Source organism: Macaca thibetana, chromosome 11 (genome assembly GCF_024542745.1).
Source record: "Macaca thibetana thibetana isolate TM-01 chromosome 11, ASM2454274v1, whole genome shotgun sequence".
Classification (NCBI taxonomy): Eukaryota; Metazoa; Chordata; class Mammalia; order Primates; family Cercopithecidae; genus Macaca; species Macaca thibetana.
Genome location: NC_065588.1, coordinates 20,901,014 through 20,922,074, shown reverse-complemented (window position 1 = coordinate 20,922,074; position 21,061 = coordinate 20,901,014). Strand labels below are relative to the sequence as shown.

The window sequence follows — 21,061 nt, the reverse complement described above, 5'->3', positions numbered from 1 at the left end:
ATAATTTAGAGGAGATGCACTAAATATTAGGAGGTATATATGGAACAGATTGGCTGTATATTAATTGTTTGAGTAGGTGATAGGCACCTGGTGTTCACTCTACTATTCTCTCTGGTTTGAATACATTTGAAAATTTTCATATTGAGTTTTAAATAAATGATACAGAGACAGATAAATATATGTGTGTGTATGTGTGTGTGTGTATATATATATATATGTAAATAGATTAAAAAGTGTTACTGGATAAATTCCAAATTTCTTTCTATATTTGGCTACGAAGCCATTGTTGATATAAAAACTTTTGTTTTCTACTATCCATTCCGTGTTTTCATTGCCGTCTGCTAGGACCTCTCTTGGTGGAACATTTTTACTGACAGGATGACCTGCAAGTTAATTCTTGCCAGGTCAATTTTCTTAGTAGTTCTGTTTTTGTTTGGTGACTCCAGTGTCCCACTATACTTACTATGTAACATGGAAGCATTAAGGGCTCCATGGAGAATTCTTTGTGTTCCAAACACAATCTTTCTTGCCACTATTTTGTATCAGAAACCATACTTCAGCCTAACAAATTGGGATCAATCACTTCCTCCTCTGATGGTTCAGTAATATGAGACAACAAAATATCCAAATAGTAGCCTTGGTTCCAGGGTACCATTACTATTATCATCGTGTATTCTGGTGAAAGTATCCCTTACTTGGAAATTATTTCATCTGGACAAGCCGAATCAAAAATTTTAGAGATAGAAAGCACCCCCAAACCTGCTGAATCACATGGGGTAGAATTTATAGGCGTGGAGGTGACCTGTAAAGCTGGACTAAGTGTGAATTGGTGTGAACAAGGACACACTAATCTGATGTCTGAGGCTTCCTATTTTAGGTAATGATCATAGTAATCCCTCTCCTCTGACCTGGATGTTAGTCTCCATTAGAACTTACCCATTATGACCCCTCACACCATGTAATTTAAATTTTCCTTCCTTAAGACTTGTTTTGAGAATATTTAATTGAAGGATGACGTTAAAGGTTCAGACTAGACTGCCAAGCAATCATCTCCCTTCCACTCAGAGCCATGGCATGACTGTAAGAGGAAAATCCTGAGAGAGGAGTAAAATACACACCTGAAGAAGAGATAGTCAATCTCGTCTTCTTGTGCTGTGTATAGTTGGAAGTGTGTGTGTGTGTGTGAGAGAGAGAGAGAGAAAGTATATGTATATAGAAAGTGTGCATTAACTCAACTGATGTATTTGCCCGAGATAAATAAATATAAATGATAAGTGGAAGGTTCCTTTTGGAGCAGGAAGCTGGAGAGGGTAGTTTCAGGCCAGAGCAAAGGGAGATTTGAAAACACCAGGCTAAGGAGTTGGGATTTGATATCATAGGTAATGGGGAAATAATAGGTGTAGATTGAAGAATCAGTTCCTTAGGAAACTTAGCTAGAAATACAACTGTCTATTTTATAGGGCTCTAAAGCCGAATGCCAGAAATGTGGATATTTTGGCTTCGGTGCTATTTGATTAAAGAAAGGACACAACTTAGTTGCAGAAAGTTAGATGATGACTAAATGTGGCTATGAATTCATTAGTGATAGTGAGAAAGATGTGACTGTGAGAATATAAGCCCCATAAGGTTCTTTGGAGACTGTAGGAAGGTCAGTAGATGTCTGTCTCATGACAGAGTAAGTTAAGTACCACACCGCCGTATTTGCATATAAGAGGAAAGGATGCCTTCAGAGGACTGGAGGAAGTGGATTGTACAAATACTACATAAATCATAATAACCACAGAATTATTTTTATATTATACATTATCTTCACTCATAACATCGACAGATAATCTATGACATAATTTTAATAATTTCGAGTATATATTTACTATAATATTTATATATTATATATATAAAACCAAGAGGCACTTCCAGTAATTTTGGCAAAAAGGGAGCATCAACATAGTATCTAAGCTAAAAAATAATAAAAATAAACACAATTGATATACTTTTTTCTGTACAGATTCTACTTTTTACAAACATTTCCCAGCCACTAAGTCAGTCGCTTAACAATACTTGTGATGGGATGATACTAAGTATTGCTATGTATATTAAATGGAAGGTACAGGCGAAAGGATAAGATTTATTTCAATTGCAAAGTGATTACTTAAGTTCAAAAGCCTCACTCTTGTTTTTTTAGAAGTTGAAAAATTTGGCAAAGTTATTAGTTAGTAAACATATTCAGGTTCAGGTCGGTTGAGAATGGTAAGAATTACATTGTTAAAAATTGTCATGTACAAATGACATCCCTACAGTGTCACTTTGGTTGGCAGTTATTTGAAAATATTGCTTTTCAGAAACAGCAAATTCAGCTAATTAAATACTCTTTGGTTTACAAATATCCTTCAAGGTCAATTTTTGGGCCATATTTATTAAAACTTGCCAATGTCATTTTTTTTTTTTTTCCTGTCAGGAAGAGGTAATGACTGGTCAGAACAAATGCCTGCAGAAATCAGAGCACATTTTAATACCAAAATGCAAATCAAATTATTCAAACCAACCAAAACCCAAAACACTCTAAATTTAGATTAAAGTTCCTTCAGTCACATATCCTAATATATTATAGACAACCAGGGAGAATCTCACTTTTATTATTTTGCATTGAGAACTTCTGAATATTTATAAAAGCACCAATTTTCATTTTGTGACTTGCATGATAGAAATCTTGAGGAAGAAATATCAGGGGTTGGGTGGGTTCAGTGATATTTATTACCAATGCTTATCAACTAACAGATTGTCCTTGTTGGAACAAAAATGGTATGCATTCTTCTGTGACAATATATTAAGACATAAACTGACAGTCATAAGTGAAAAAAACACCAGTTAAGCAAACATAATATGCTAAAATTCCCATGCAAATAATTTACAGAGTATAAAAAATTTAGTGATTTTTTAAGCTGATGAATATGTATTAAGTAAAGCCATTAAAACTTCACTAACAGGTAATATATAGATATGTTAGAATTATTAAAGTTAGCAATACTACAATACTAAATTATACTTATAGTTAAAATGAAATCTCTGATAGAAGATGGAGTTTTGGACCCGTAATCAGTTGGGAATTTTAAAAAGAAAAGGGACAGGGAAACTGCTATCAACCAACACTTTATATACACAAATAACTATTTATTGAAGTATATATACTTCAAACAACTATTTTTAATTTCACATTTAACATCTGAGTATTTTGCCTTTTTAGGGAGTAAAATTACTGGAAAGAAAATCATTCTCTTCAAAAGTTATTCAAGTAGCAGTTTTCAAACTAATTCAAGGGCTAATTCACATTTGGAAACATGTATAAGTGCTCCTTGTCATGCAGAAAGTAATGGTTGAACTGTGTATTCACAAGTCATTTCACTCCAGAGTAACTAAAGTGGTTTGTATCAAAGATGGAGGGGTGTCATGGATACCCTGCAAATTTTACGTAGCGTTCACTTCCAATCCACAGCTCTGCTTTTTTTGCTTCTTAGTACCATCGGTTTTACAAGGAAAGCAGGCTTGAGGAACTAGAACTTAAGTTGAAGGCCGTTCTTTCTTTTTATTATGGCAGAGCAGAATTTCTGCTTATTTTTTTGGTTACTAATATTGAGTAAGAGGAGTATAATTGAAGTGAAGCCATGCTTTCCTCCTATGAGTTTGTCTTTGTTTTTTCTTCATCTGGTTTTTGTTTTGAAACAGGAAAGGAAAATTATCCTGCTGTACTTTAATTTGAAATAGGAACTTTCAATGACACTGAAATATTAAACCATTAAGGCTTACAAAGTTTTGTTATTAGTTTTTTTTAATGAATTTCAAATTCTAACCTACTATCTGATCATGCTGGGCAGATTAATGCAGTGGCTGTTGTTTATTGACTGGTCAGTGTTTCATCTGTGAAAGTCAAGATGAATAAGGTTTAATTTTTCATAGTAGGACAGATAAATATTTGGCCTTTTGTGTTAGAACTTAGTAAAATAAAATATACATTAATAGAACATTTATAACAACACAAAACATAATAAATTGCTGGATAATACACTCCTTTGTCTTATGAAAACTCAGAAGATCTCATACTATAATTTGTACAAAGTTAAATTACTGACACTAATTTTTATCTAATGTATTTGAATAATTCATAAAACATTTCCCTCAGAGGCTTGTAGAATATTAGAAAAAAAGAATTAAATCTTCTTTCTAGTTTTCTGTTATATGATACTAGTTCTTATTATATCAAAATATTCAGCCTCTGATTATATGAAAATAATCAGTAGTTTACAGTTCTGATTATATGAAAATACTCAGTACCACGGAATGTCATTTTGTGGGTTTCATTTTAATGGAAAAATTTTAAAATTAAATAACTTTCAAGAAAATAAATCAAATTTAAACATTCTTGAGAGTACTTACCTATGGTGATTTATTATTACTCTTTGAAGCCTTTTTGGTTACACTGAATTATTTGCATAATTAAAGAACCACTTCTTAATGCGAAGCAATGAGGAAATCATTGCTTCATTGTCAGAACATGAACATGTTCAACATTTTTATCTGTTAGGAGAAGGCTTTTCTTCTGTGCTCCACAACTTTTCAAGGAAGCAGAAACCCAAGGATACCAATGTGTGTCAAGGCAATCAACCTTTAAAACATGTGGAGAAAAACTAGCTGTCCCTAGAAAGAAAATGCGGATTCCTTTTAGAGTCTTACACATATGTCAAAAGCCAATTTTGTTTTCCATTTATACATAATTCCATATACTGTATTTTATGGTCTTACCTACACTAGTTGATACTAGGTCAGTATTTTTGAATCAGCAGGTGAACATTGAGTTCCACTATGGAAATGAAGCCTTAATCTTCAGCAGTTTTGTGTCTTCAAACATATTTTGCTCAATTTTTTTTTTTTTTTTTCTGAGGCAAAGTTTAACATCTCGTTGCCCAGCCTGGAGTGCAATGGTGCGATCTCAGCTCACCATAACCTCTGCCTCCCAGGTTCAAGTGATTATCCTGCCTCGGCCTCCCAGGTAGTTGGGATTACACGCGTGCACCACCATGCCCGGATAATTTTGTATTTTTAGTAAAGACAGGGTTTCTCCATGTTGGTCAGGCTGGTGTCGAACTCCCAACCTCAGGTGATCCACCCGCCTTGGCCTCCCAAAGTGCTGGGATTACAGGCGTGAGCCACCGCGCCCGGACCAAAAAGGTTCATTTTATTTCACCATTGTTAGCCTGCTGTTAGAATGATTTGCTAGTGGGAACACAAAGAGCAATTCAAGTTAGGTAAAAGCACCATTAGGTAAGGTAAAAGCAACATTTATTTTAACAAATACAATGTGTAGGCAATAACACACATTGCCTAACATCCATGGTGCACAACATAGACTGGGAAACATGTTACTGTTCTCTGAGCATGGTTCATTGGTGTGAAACATACAAATACGTATGGAAATCTCAATTTAAGTTATATGTAGTTTTAGCTTAACTCATTGTTTGTAGTGTAATTCATTCGCAATAAGAATTTGAGTATCTTCCAGATGAACAAATTGATGTGTGAATAAAGGACCTAAAACTGATATATTTCTTAAAAAGAACAATTTAATTTTGGAATATTCTTTACCTAAAATTTCTGATTTCTTAATCTTAAAATTGAATTTTGTTGAAGATTTAAAAAATGGACTGACAATATCAGCAAATTCATAAAGACACAAATGACCTAGGACAATGGTCATAAAATGTGTTGCTGCTTGTTCGATCAATGAAATAAACACAGTTTCGTTTCAAAGTACATAAATATTTTAGCTTTCAATTATCTGGAATTGAGCTATTAGCATTTGAACTTTTATTGATATTTCTTCCACACATTAGCTAATAATCGCTAAATAAGGGGGATCTTGTTGGTGTTTCTAGACTATGAAAGTTCATAGAACTTTGTTTTATTGGCATGTTCTAACAGTTTGAAAGGCAGTTGATTTGCAAATGGCATATAAGTCAGGAAAGGCATTAAACTAGAATCAGGGTTAGGATGACAGAAGAGGACAAGACCCTTATTGAGGTTTCCATTATTATTTTAGAAGTACTATAAATGACGAGGACAATGGAGAGCCCCTTACTGACATGGAAGCACCAAGAATACCTCCCACAGTAGAATATAAATGATTTTTAGATTATTCACTTCTCATTAATCAAGATTTGATAATCACACAATTAGTTCACTTTTATAAATTAATAATTTCAAACTTTAGACTTTATTTATAATGATAATTTTTATATTTTTATTACTTAGAAAATAATTTATATTTTTCCATCATTTAAACAAAGAGTAGGCCTGAGTCTCATGCCTTTTGCACAGCTTTTACCTTCAAAGAAAGTTCTCTGGGTAAGATAGGCAGGGAATATGGGGAAACTGCAAATTAACAGTCTACATACATCTAATATGAACAGTCTGTAAGATATTCCTTTTCTTTAGTTTAACTGGGATTGCAACGGTAAGATTTGTTCTGGTATTCAACCAAAATAGACAGAATTTGGTATTCTGTTTTTAGGAAGTAAATACTTTCTTGAACATAATATGAGAAAATTTCTTCGTTCATCAGATGAAGACTAATATAGATATATCCCTGTACAGAGCTACCGTCTTCATCTTTTATTGAGAGCCAAACCAGGTCTTATACAAATGACAAAAAATATTACAGCTAACAAAAGCAAAAGTGGTGCTTTTATCAAGGAAACCAATATTTTAAAGGTTAATTTAGATATATAACTGGAAAGACGTTTATTAGCATGCTGAAAATAACACTGATGACACTCAGAATATACCTGGTTTTTACTTAACAGAGAACCATGGCATCCAGGTAACCAGTTCCAACTTTTCCTACCATTGATTTTATGGTTTTCTAAACAATTACCTTTTTCCCTAGGTGGGCTAGAAACTCTTTCATTTGAAAGACCTGAGTTTATTTAATGGCACCTATAAATAGGCTCATATAAAAATGTAGTAAATTGCAACAAATACATTGGCACCACAGGAAGTAAGCTCTGGATTTGGATGTGAACACAATAATATTGCTGTCACCTAAAAGGGGGAGAACTCTACTGGCAGAAAATGTCCCTTAGCATCCTTTGAGATGTACTGGGTGTGTACGAAAGTCACATACTTGGTGGATCTTCATCCCTTTATTTATCCCAATTGACTTCTAGCTGTAATAGTAATTTATTTTTAAAGAAAAATGTATCAATCTTCCTGGATTGATGAACACAGTTCTGGAATGAAGATGTTCTAATTGCTTTGGCCACTATTATTCCTCTTATTTCCTGTACCTTAAAACACAACAAAAAACAAAACCAGGCAATTTGCTGAGACTTCCACTGTAGTAGCCAAGATGCCCTGCTAATTGGACTATACAGCTTTGATGAAACTGCCAACAGACTGTGATGGGCTTCCAACTGTCCTGCCAGTCCACTCACTCCAAACGTGGCTTTATGTTCAATTAATATTTATGTTAGAGATGGACAGGCTTTGGAAGATGGGAAAATATTGGCTTTGTTAAGTAATTAGACACAAGGGGTATGAGAAGATAAATGCTTTTCTCCCCCTTCTCTTAATTGCAATGAAAGGAAAATAGTTAAATTCACTGGCAAAATTTGACTCATAGTAATTTTTGCAAACATAGAGACACACAGGCAAAACTAAGGAAATGAAAACAATTAGGTAAGTTCTAAAAAATGAAGACCTGGTGTTAATTCAGAAATCTACTGAAATATATTTTAATTATTTAGGTAGAGGCTGCATCCACTTGATCCTTTTTACATTTTCCTACTTATTGGAGAATTTGCCTTGAAACCATGAATATTTTTTGTTGTATTATCTTTGCCTTATTTTTTAAAACGCTGTGAATTACTGTAAAATAATGCTTCAAAAGGGGAGAGTACAATATCCATTTACGAGAAATAAAAGTATTTTTAATGTAAACATTTCTTTCTACTACGTCAGAGAAAATAAAAACTGGAAATCACAATCAAAGTTTACATAGAAGCTAAGATTGTTTAGATAATGAGTAGGTCTATATATAGTACTGAAGGAAGAATCATAACCAAACAGTGTTGGAAAGAAATGGACACCAACTATAAAAATATGGTATTGGCTAACAGTCTTTCATCTGGGAGATATGGACCCAGAATTCATTCAGTTAGCAAAAGTTACTAGTGAAAAAAACATTCTTTGCAGCATCCTCATTTAATTGGCAAAAAAAAAAAAAAAAAAAACTATATCAGATTATCATTTAAATTATAATAGGTAGATGATTGGCTGTCCATCGACCTCCATGCAAATGAATCATCATTCTCTTACTGGGCTTGGAGAGAACTACAATGTATAAAAATGGTGATTAAAGTATAACTTTATAAAAATGTTTCCCTTTTCCTTTTTTAAAAAAAGAGTTTACTATCTACAGAAACAAAAAAATCTTCATATTTACATCAAGATAACTATCATGACATATATAATAATACGAAATAAAATATTGAAAGTGAGTATCAACTTTTTAAATAGAGGTTTGGCTCACAGCATAAACAAGTGTAGATAACAAACAAACCAAAACAAAACAAACAAAAAGACTTTCAATAATAACCCGATCCTCAAACAATCTCTCTATAATCTCCCCTGCCAGAAGAAGCATGACTGACAATGGGCCAGATTGCCGATGGAGGCTACCCCGACAAACGGCGTGTGGATACCACAACAGGGGTTGTCAGTGGGACCTTTGCCCCTGAAAGACAAACTACAACAGTTGCCAAGAATCAGGCTTTTCCTACATCAACACAAAAACCCTGGGTTGAAATAATCTCCTTCCTCTCTTGCTATATAACCCAGAGTGATTTTTCTGTTTCCTTTTCTTCCTCTACCACACATTTTGCAGCAAATTAAGAAGACACAGGCGATCACGCTGAAGTACAATTTCCCAAGCCTTCTCTGGCATCATTTAGAATTCTAACCTGACTGAAAGACCTGACTCTGACTCTTTCCTAGGTGTTTATGGATAAAGAATGCCATCCCCTTAAATGGTGATTTGATCTCAGTTGAGTGACATCCATAATCACAGACAGCTCCTATACATTCATTAGGCAAGTAGACTGGAAAATGCCTCGGTCTTCCAGGTTTGAGGCTGGTGATAGAGCTCCTTCAAGTGGTGCATAACAGTAATGTAATACCAAACATGTGGCCCTCTCACCCAGCCCTTCAGTGCCCTCCATCTGCAAAAGGCCCTTTATTTGAAGCTAAATGGAGGAGGGCATTTGGAATGGCTGCCTCCCAAAGACACTCCACAGTGAACTTCCTTCTGTTTGTTCACATGTACTCAGTCATTTGCTACAGCTATTCTATGAGTTACTGAAACCACAAAAATCATATGCACACACATGCACACAAGCACCCTTTCAAACCGTTCCCTTCTGTCTCTCTTTCACACACACACACACACACACACACACACACACACACACACACACACAGTGTTGGCAGGATGTATCAGAATTCAAATAATGCTCTGGAACTTTCATCCCTCAGTACTAAGAGCAAAAGCTGCTTAGTTGGTAACCTACATTTCCTGCACTGTTTCCTTGCTAAGCCACACCATCTCCTTTGTGATTTGGTTTCCTTTATGATTTATTATATCACAGTGACCACTATATATCTTAATATAAATGTTACTAAATTGTGGAGCCAGCAATCCTGGCCTTCAGTGTGTATGTGTGTGCGTGCATGGGTGTGAATACGTTTTACATGTATCTATGTGGGAGCTTATATACACACACACATATATATTCCCTCCTTAAAAAATCCTTAGAAGCTGGTGTTGCAATGTGAAAGCTTCTTTGAGCAAAGAGTTTTTAACATGTACCTCACTGTAAAAATATACACACAAAATGCGAAGAATCCCAAAATGCAATAGCCATTTGCCCATCTTCTCAAATTTCTACAGTGTTGTGTCTAAATGTTGTGCTGGCTTGAAGAGAGTCTTTGACAAGTCAATCTCTTTGGAAACACAGCCCATTCTATCCATTGTCACTGGTCTGGCTTTGGGGTTGGTATCTCCTCCCCTCTTGGTTTCCCTTTCTCTTCTTCTTCTTCCTTGATAGCCTGGATCTGTTCTGAAGAGTGCGATTGAGGGGTCGGGTCCAGGGATTGATTTTCAACACCTGCCAACCGTTGCTCCTCTTCAATGACTTTCTTCCACATCTTGTGGTTCTGTAAGAGGTGCTGAGTTATTTGGCAGTAGATTTTTCTCCTTTTGAAAGTCTTCTTTTCTAAAATAAATAAAATAAAATGCACTAAATTAGACTACTTAGTTGTGTGCTGAGCACACAAATGTTATCTCTTTTAAGATAATTAAGAGGAGGTAATCCATAACCTTGGTTTGTATATTATAATAATGCAGTTTTGGAGAATGGGGAAGAAAGAGGAAAATGGCAATAATCATTAAAATATCACTCACAAATAACTAGGGATGGTATTTAATATTTGGCAATGTCCAGAGCAAGATTCTGCTTTTATCTTGGTATTATTCTCCTTACATTCAGGCTCTCAAGGCTTTTTACATAGATCATTGAAATAACTTCTTGCTATGTCTGTCTCTGTCAGTCAATTTAATTCACAAACATCTACAAGACTGATATATTTAAAGATGGTTCTGATGTTCCTCATCTGCTTCATGTGGACTAAATAATTAATTTCAGGCTGGGCGCAGTGGCTCAGGCCTGTAATCCCAGCACTTTGGGAGGCTGAGGCGGGCGGATCACGAGGTCAGGAGATTAAGACCATACTGGCTAACACGGTGAAACCTCATCTCTACTAAAAATACAAAAAATTAGCTGGGTGTGGTGGTGGGCACCTGTAGTCCCAGGTACTCGGGAGGCTGAGGCAGGAGAATGGCGTGAACCCGGGAGGCGGAGCTTGCAGTGAGCTAAGATTGCGCCACTGCACTCCAGTCTGGGAAGACAGCAAGACTCCATCTCAAAAATTAAACTAAACTAAACTAAACTAAAAAAAAAATTAATTTCAAAATGTAGTTAACTATACCCTGCTTTTTTAATTTTTAAAACATCTACACTGAACTCGTATTTTCAAGCTGGTACTACCTATCCTTCTGAAATGTTCTTTGCAACCACTGAGAGTATATATCCATTCATTTTTTAAAGACTCCATCAGATTTCACTGAATTCTTCTAAGAAATAATCTCTTTCTTCTAAATTTCTATGTTACTCCATATATGCCTCCTAGAGTATATACTGTTTCTGTTTTTATTTTTTCCCTTTTGTTCTCCTTATTATCTCTTCTTCTGGTAACTGTGCATCCAAAATCATTTAGAGAGAACTTTTCCCCCTCCCTTCAATTATGTGGTTCTAGAAAAGGTTTTTAAATTCTACTTCCTCACTCACAACCGGTCTACAAAATTGTATCACAGTGACCGGCCAATAGTTGCGTGGGTGACCCAAGTTGGGCCTGAGTCCTTCCTTGAGATATTTCCCATTTGCACATAATGAATGTGGGTTTGAGAGGTGTAATTGGAGATCCTTTCTCCTTTGCTTATGCATCTGGAATAAAGTGAACTTACAGCTGGCTATAGTTCCAGCCTCATGAAGAAAGCAAAGCTGAAAGAACAAGCTGTTAGGCAGGTGAGGCAGAGACAAAAGCAAGAACAAATAAGCACTGATAATAGCCAACATCATGTTTACATGAACCAATAATGTTCACTTTTTGTATATCCTCATTCCATTGGAATTTTATAACTTGTAACAAAAAAAAAAGTTCTACCTTAGTATACCTCCTTTAAGAAACTAATCTTGGGCCAGGTGCGGTGGCTCATGGCTGTAATCCCAGCACTTTGGGAGGTCGAGGCAGGCGGATCATGAGGTCATGAGATCGAGACCATCCTGGCTAACACAGTAAAACCCCGTCTCTACTAAAAATACAAAAAATTAGCCAAGCGTGGTGGCGGGCACCTGTAGTCCCAGCTACTCAGGAGGCTGAGGCAGGAGAATGGTGTGAACCCAGAAGGCGGAGCTTGCAGTGAGCCAAGATCGGCCACTGCACTCCAGCCTGGGCGACAGAGTGAGACTCCGTCTCAAAAAAAAAAAAAGACACTTATCTTGGCATCTTCAAGATGGTAGGCTAGAGACATCTGGTACTTGCCTCCTCCACAGAGAAGAACCAATGGACTGAGTAGGTAATCAGACTTATCATCTAAAATATAATTTTGAATTCAACAGAGAAATGACAGGAAATACCTAATATAAGGAAGAAGAAAAACAATTCGTAATATGAATGAGAAATTTACTAAAGAGACAGGTATCAAGAAAAGAAAAAAGAGGAACCAAAGAGAAACTCTGGAATGAAGAATTCATTGAAAGAAATACATATACATTCAAAAGTTTTAACAATAGACTAGATCAAGTTGAAAAAAGAATCAGAATTTGAAGATGGGTCTTTTGACATAACCCAGTCAGATGAACATTAAAAACATAAAAAATAATAATAATGAACAAAGCTTGCATGACATATTTGAATTTTCAGTGTCCCAGAAGGTGAAAAGAAAACCTGTTTAACAAAATTATAGGTCAAAACTTCCCAACTCTAACAAACAGAGATTTAGACATCTAGATGCAGGAAGCTCAGAGAAACTCACAAAAATACAATTCAAGGTCTTCTCCATGGTGCGCTGTAGTCAAACTGTCAAAAGTCAAAGACACAGAGAGTTCTAAAAACAGTAAAAGAAAAGTATCTGGTAACTTATAAGGAAACTTCCATCAGACTAACAGATTTCTCAGCAGAAATCTTTCAGGCCAGAAGATAATGGGATAATATATTCAAACTGCTGAAAGAAAAAACCATAAACCCAGCCAAGTTATCCTTCATAAATGAAGGAAAAATAAAGTCTTTTTTCACAGAAGCAAAACTCAGAGAATTAATCACCACTAGACCAGCACTACAAGAAATACCTAAGGGAGGCCTACATGTGAAAGCAAAAGGATGGTATCTATCATTATGAAAACACTTGAAAGCGTAAAACCCACTGGTGGAACAAACATGAATAAGGAAATGAAAGGAATCAAATGTTACCACTACAGAAAACTACCCAACTGCAATGATAAACAATGAGAGAGAGAGAGAAAGGAACAAAAGATATACATAACAATTATAAATCAATTAACAAAATGACAGGAATAAGGACTCATATATCGATAATCACCTTGAGTGTAAACAGACTAAGATTTCCACTTACAAGACACAGAATGGGTGAATTGATTAAAAAACATGACTTAATTATGTGCTAAGAAACTCATCTCTCCTGTAGACAGATACAGACTAGAAGTAAAAGAAAATACAGATATAGACTAGAAGTAAAAGAAAAAATATACTTCATGCAAACAAAAACAAAAAACAATCAAGAGTAGCTATACTTATGTTAGATGAAACAGAAATTAAGTCAAAACAGTAAAAAGTGGACATAGTCATTATATAATGAAAAAGAGATCAATTCAGTAAGAAGATAAAATAGTTCTAAACATATATGCACTAACACCAGAGCACCCAGATACTAAATCTGATCTTAGCCAAGAGGCCGAGAAGCAATATCACACCCAGATATACGCAAAGCAAATATTAATAGATCGAGAGAGAGAGAGAGAGAGAGACACTTCAACACAAAAATAGTTGAGGACTTCAACATCCCACTCTCAGAACTAGACAGCTCATCTAGACAGAAAATTAATAAATAAACATTGGATTTAAACTGCATTTTAGACCAATGGACCTAACAGATATTTACAGAACATTTTGTTGAACAGCTACAGAATACTCATTGTTAGCACATGAAATTATTCTCCAGGATAGACCAGATGTTAGGACACAAAACAAGTCTCAACACATTTTTAAAAAATCTAAATCATATCAAGTTTCTTGTTAGACCACAATGAATAAAACTAGAAATCAATAACAAGACAAACTTTGGAAGCTGTATAAATACACGAAAATTAGAAAATTTGTTCCTGAATGACCTTTTGGTTAAAGAGATAATTAAGAAATAAATCAATAAATTTCTTGAAACAAATGAAAATGGAAACAACACAAAGTAGTAGTCAAAGGGAAGTTTAACACAATAAATACCAACAACAAAAAACTAAAAATATTTCAAATAAGCAACCCAATAATGCACCTCAAGGAACTTGAAAAGCAAGAACTAATTAGGCCATGAATTAGTAGAATAAAAGAAATAATAAAGATAAGAAGAGAACTGAATACAATAGAAAATTAAAGACACAATGTATCTAGGAAACAAAAAGTTGGTTTTTTGAAAAGATAAACAAAATGAGTAAGTCACTAGGTAGACTAACCAAGAAAAAAGAGAAGGCCTCCAAAAATAAAATCAGAAATGAAAAAGGAGACATTATAACGGATACCATAGAAATACAAAAGATTATCAGAGATTATTATGAACAAGTATGTATTAGCAAACTAGAAAACCTAGATGAAATAGATAAATTCCTGGAAACATATGCCAAAATTGAATCAGGAAGAAATAGAAAACCTGAACAGACCAATAATAAGTAATCACATTAAATCAACAATAAAGACTCCCAACAATAAAAAGTCTACTACTGGATGACTTTGCATAAAAATGCTTTTTCTTTATCTATCCTCTCAATAGATGCAGAAAAAACATTTGATAAAATTCAACATCACTTTATGATAAAAACTAAAAATACTAGGAAGGAACATGCCTCAACATAATAAACACCACACATAATAAAACCACAGCTAATATCTGAATGTGGAAAGTTGAAAGCCTTTCCTCTAAGAACTGGAAAAGGACAAGATGCTCACTATCACTGCTGCTATTCAAAATTGTACTAGAAGCCCTACTCAGAGCAATCAGGCATCCAAATTGGAAAAGAGGAAGTTAAATTGTCCCTCTTTGTAGATGATATAGTCCTATATCTAGAAAAACCTAGACTCCACCAAAAAACACTTAGATCTGATAAATACATTGAGTAAAGTTGCAGGATACAAAAATTAATATACAAAAAATCAGTAGTATTTCTATACACCAATGATGAACTAGCTGACAAAGAAATTAAGAAGGCAATCCCTTTTACAATAGCTAAAAAATAATTAGAAATAAATTTAACCAAGGTAGATAAAGACCTCTACATGGAAAACTACAAAAATCTGATGAAACATGTTGAAAACAACACAAACAAATACAAAGACATTCCATGATCATGGATCTGAAGTATTAACATTTTTAAAATGACTGTTCTACCCAAGCAATGTATAGATTAAATGCAATCTTTATTAAAAAAAAAAAAGACCAACACATTATTCAAAAAACAGGAAAAACAATTATAAAACTTCTATGGAACCAAAAAAGAGCTTGAATAGCCAAAACAATCCTGAACAAAAAGAACAAAGATGCAGGCATCACACTACCTGACTTCAAAATATACCACAAGGGTATAGTAAACAAAACAGCATGGTGTTGGTATAAAAACGGACACATAGACCAAGAAAACAGAGACTCCAGAAATAAATGCATGTACTTATAGCCAACTGATTTATGACAAAGGTGCCAAGAATATATATTGAAGAAAGGACATATTTTTTATTAAGTGGTGCTGGGTAAATTGGATATTCACATGCAGAAGAATGAAACTAGACTCCATTTCTCACCATATACAAAAATGAGCTCAAGACAGATTAAAGACTTAAGTAAGGCCAAAACTAAAAAATGGTTAGAAGACAACATAAGGGAGATTCTATAGGACATTGACCTAAGCAAAGATTTTATGATTAAGACCTCAAAAACCCAGGCAAATAAAACAAATATAGACAAATGGGACTAAACTAAACACTAAAACCCTCTGTACAGCAAAGGAATCAACACAGTGAAGAGAAAATCTATAGAATGGAAGAAAATATATGCAAATTTTTCTACAACAAGAGACTAATATCCAGAATATACAAGAAAATCAAACAACAATTAAAAAACAAAAACAAAAAATTCTATTAAAAAGTAGGCAAAGACACGAATAGACATTTCTCAAAAGAAGACATAAAAATGGTCAACAGGTATATGAAAAAATGCTCAACATCACTAATCACCAGGAAAATGCAAATCAAAACCACAATGAGATATCATCTTACCCCAGTTAGAATGGCTATTAGTAAAAACAAAAAAACAACAGATGCTGGCAAGAACGTGGCAAAAAGGGAACTCATAACACTGTAGGAATATAAGTTAGTATAGCCACTATGGAAAACAGTATGCAGATTTCTCAAAACCTCAAAAGAGAACTACCGTATGATCTAGTAACCCCACTACTGGGCATTTATCAAAAGGAAAAGAAATTAGTATATTAAAAAGATAATTGCGCCCCCATATTTATTGCAGCAGTCTTCACAATAGCAAAGGTATGGAATCAACCTAAGTGTCCATCAGCTGATGAATGGATAAAGAAAATGTGGTATACATACACAATGGAATAATATTCAGACATAAAAAGAATAAAATCATGTCATTTGCAGCATCATTAATGGAACTGGAGATCATTACGTTAAATGAAATAAACCTAGAAAAGAAAGACAAATATCGCATGTTCTCACTCTTATGTGGGAGCTAGAAAAGTTGATCTCATGGAAGTGAGAGTAGAATGACAGACACCAGAGGCTGAGAAGGGTATATGGTTGGGGGTTAGGAGGAATGAAGAGGTACTGATTAATTAGTACAGACATACTAGTTAGAATAAATAAGTTCTTATCTTCGATAGCAGAGTAAGGTGACTACTGTTAATAATGTATTGCATACTTCAAAATAGTGGGAAGACGGGACTTCCCAACACATAGAAATGATAAATATGGTCGGGTGCAGTGTCTTCGGGCTCATGCCTGTAATCCCAGCACTTTGGGAGGCCGGGGCGGGTGGATCACCTGAGGTCAGGAGTTCAAGAGCAGCCTGACCAACACGGAGAAACTCCATTGCTACTAAAAATACAAAAATTGGCTGGGCATGGTGGCATATGCCTGTCCTAGCTACTTGGGGAGCTGAGGCAGGAGAATCACTTCAATCCAGGAGGTGGAGCATGCGGTGAGCCGAGAATGCACCACTGCACTCCAGCCTGGGCAACAGAGTGAGGGATACTCTAAATATGCTGATTTAATCATTACACATTCCATGTATGTGACAAAATATCACATGTGCCCCACATAAATATGTACAAATATGTATTGATTAAAAATACAAAAAGTTGCTTATAGGACAGGGAAATGCAAATGAAAACTATGCCTACTTAGAATAGCTAAAATGAAAATGATTCTAAAAAATCAAGTGTAGACAAGGAATTTAACAATTAGAAATAATATATTGCTTATAGGAATATACATTTTTACATGTACTTTGGAAAATTATTCAGTTCTGTCTATTAATCTGAATAAATGAGTACCCTACTTAAAAAATATAAACTCAAATCTTATTCTCATATATTCCAAACAGTTTCTCTTCTAGACTATAGGGTCTTTGAGGGAGCCTTGGACACACCTGTACAGATCTGACACATCAGCAAATATGCATTTAAAAAAGAAATACATTTTCTTTGACCAAATCATTCAGAGTTTTCAACATGGAAATATTAACAATAATTTTCACAGGATTATATCCTTTGACTGAGGAAAAATAATAAACCCAATTTAAACAGAAAAAAGTACAAGATATTTTAAAGAAGTCTGTTTAATCAGCATTCACTATTTAGGCTTCTAAATCCTTATTTATTTATGAATCACCTGGTATGTACCAAATGTTGTCCTCAGTTCTAGTGACCCTCTGACAGACAAGATAAATATGATGCTTGCCAGCAGCAGGCTTTTACTCTCGTGGAAAGATAGTGAACAAGCAGGCACAATAATACTGAGTCTTATGGAGTCTTTGAAAGTCAGCAGAAAGGGAAGGAAATGGCTCAGTTGGTACAATATTGTATGAAGGTGGTGGCTGGATTAGGACAGGGGTAATGAAAATGAAGAAAAGTCAATAAATATGAGATATATTTGTATGGTAGAATCAACAGGACTTGGCAACTGATTAGAGGTAGGCAATTAAGAGGGAGGAATCAGAGACAACCCTGTTTTCTGACCTGAGCAGTTGAGCATGTTGGTAAGATGCACTGAGAAAGGGAAGGTTGAATGACGAGTAGATTTGAAGGTGTAGTAGTCCATTTCACACTGCTGATAAAGACATACCTGAGACTGGGTAATTTTTAAAGAAAAAAAGAGGTTTAATGGACTAAGAGTTCTACATGGCTGGGGAGGTCTCACAAACACGGCAGAAGGCAAAAGGCATGTCTTACATGGTATCAGGCAAAAAGAGAATGAGAGAACCAAGCAAAAGAGGAGACCTCTTATAAAATCATCAGATCCATGACTTATTCACTACCAGGAGAACAATATGGGGGAAACTGCCCTCATGATTCAAGTGTCTCCCACGGTCCTTTCCACAACACATGAAAGTTATTGGAGCTACAATTCAAAATTAGATTTGGGTGAGGACACAGCCAAACCATATCAGAAGAAAATGAATAGAGGTATTCTGAACATGAGGTGTCTGGAAGACCTCTAAGTAGAGAGGTAAAGTAGGCAGCTGGTAGAGAGCTTAGAAGAGAGGTCTGTTCTCTTCCAAGAAACCAGAATATCATGTAACTCTCAGTACCGTCATCTAAGTGACGACTTTAGACTTGAGCCAAGAGTTCAGAAGTTCAGCTAAGATCCTCCCATTAGACTGAATTTCCCTGGTGTATTAGTCCATTCTCATGCTGCTATAAAAAACTGCCCAAGACTGGGTAATTTATAAAGGAAAGAGGTTTAATTGACTCACAGTTCCACAGGGCTGGGGAGGCCTCAGGAAACTTATAATCATGGTGGAAGGGGAAGCAAACATGTCCTTATTCACATGGTGGCAGGAAGAGAGAAGTGCCAAGCAAAGGGGGAAAAGCCCCTTTTAACCTTTAGATCTCATAAGAACTCATTATCACAAGAACAGCATGACAATAACCACCCCCATGATTCAATTATCTCCGATTGGGTCCCTCCCACAACACATGGGGATTATGGGAACTACAATTCAAGATGAGATTTGGGTGGCAACATAGCCAAATCATATTATTCTGCCCCTTACCCCTCCCAAAACTAATATTCCCACATTTTAAAACACAAGCTTGCCTTTCCAAAAGTCCCCCAAAGTCTTAATTCATTCCGGCATTAACCCAAAGTCCAAGTCCAAGGTCTCATCTGAGACAAGCCCAGTCATTTCTGCCTATAAACCTGCAAAATCAAAAGCAAATTAATTACTTCCCAGATAAAATGGTGGTACAGGCATTGGGTAAATACAGTAATTCCAAATGGGAGAAATCTGCCAAAACAAAGGGGCTACAGGCCCCATATAAGTCTAAAATTCAATAGGGCAGTCATTATACCTTAAAGTTCAAAAATGATCTATTTTGACTCCATGTCTCACATCCAGGTCAAACTGATGCAAGAGGTGTGCTCCCACAGCCTTGGACAGCTTTGCCCCTGTGGCTTTGCAGGGTACAGCACCTCCCCTCCAGCTGCTTTCACAGGCTGGCATTGACGGCCTGTGGCTTTTCCAGGTGTACAGTGCAAGCTGTTGGTGGATCTACCATTCTGGGATCTGGAAGACAATGGCCCTCTTCTTACAGCTCCACCAGGCAGTGCACCAGTGGGAACTCTGTGTGGTGGCTCCAACCCCACATTTCTCTTCCATACTGCCCTAGCAGAGGTTGTCCATGAGGGCTCTGCCCCTGTAGCAAACTTCTGCTGGAACATCCAGGCATTTCCATACATCCTCTCTAACCTAGGTGGAGGTTCCTAGACCTCAATACCTGTCTTTTGAACACCACAGACCTAACATGATGTGGAAGTTGCCAATGCTTGGGGATTGCACCCTCTGAAGCCATGAACTGAGCTGTACATTGGCCCCTTTCCACCATGGCTGAAGCAGCTGGGACTCATGGCACCAAGTCCCTATGCTGCACACAGCAGAGGGTCTGGGACCCGGCCTGTAAAGTCATTTTTTCCTCCTAGGCCTCTGGGTCTATGATAGGAGGGGCTGCTGCTAAGGTCTCTGACATGCCCTGGAGACATTTTCTCCATTGTCTTAGAGATGAACATTTTGCTCCTTGTTACTTATGCAAATTTTCTACAGCCGACTTGAGTTTCTCCTAAAAAAAGGGTTTTTCTTTCCTATCACATCCTCAGGCTGCAAATTTTCTGAATTTTTATGCTCAGCTTCCCTGTTAAACCTAAGTTCCAATTCCAAACCATGTCTTTCTGAATACATAAAACTGAATGCTTTTAATAGCACCAAAGTCACCTCTTGAGTGCTTTGCTGCTTAGAGATGTCTTTGGCCAGATACCTTAAATCATCTCTCTCAAGTTCAAAGTTTCACAGATCTCTAGGACTGGGGAAAAATGCCACCAGTCTCTTTGCTAAAACAAAGGGACTACAGGCCCCATGCAAGTCTAAAATTCAATAGGGCAGTCATTAAACCTTAAAGTTCAAAACTGGCCATGAATCATAGCCAGGTCAAAATGATGCAAGAGGTGTGCTCCCACAGCCTTGGGCAGCTTTGCCCCTGTGACTTTGCAGGGTAAGCAAAGCAGGAGTGACTTTTACTCCAGTTCTCAACAAGTTCCTCATCTTCATCTGAGACCACCTCAGCCTGGACTTTATTGTCTATATCACTATCAGCATTTTGGTCAGTGCCATTCAACAAGTCTCTAGAAGTTCCAAACTTTCCCATATCTTCCTGTCTTCTGAGTCCTCTGTATTAGTCCATTTTCACGCTGCTGATAAAGACATACCCAAGATTGGGCAATTTACATAAGAAAGAATTTTACTGGACTTCCAGTTTCACATGGCTGGAGAGACCTGACAATCATGGTGGAAGGCAAGGAGGAGCATCCTATAGTCTTGGGCAGCTCTGCC

General features: G+C 36.1%; 1 protein-coding gene across 2 annotated transcripts in view; it reads right to left on the bottom strand.

The window, feature by feature from the left end:
* Positions 1-6,243: 6,243 nt before the first annotated feature.
* PDE3A (phosphodiesterase 3A) overlaps positions 6,244-21,061 on the bottom strand; it is a 314,907-nt gene continuing 300,089 nt past the window's right edge. For both annotated transcript variants that reach the window (XM_050747593.1, XM_050747594.1), the window contains exon 16: positions 6,244-10,319. In XM_050747593.1, the coding sequence (XP_050603550.1) occupies positions 10,078-10,319 (242 nt within the window). In that variant the 3' untranslated portion in view covers positions 6,244-10,077. The remainder of the gene's footprint in view (positions 10,320-21,061) is intronic.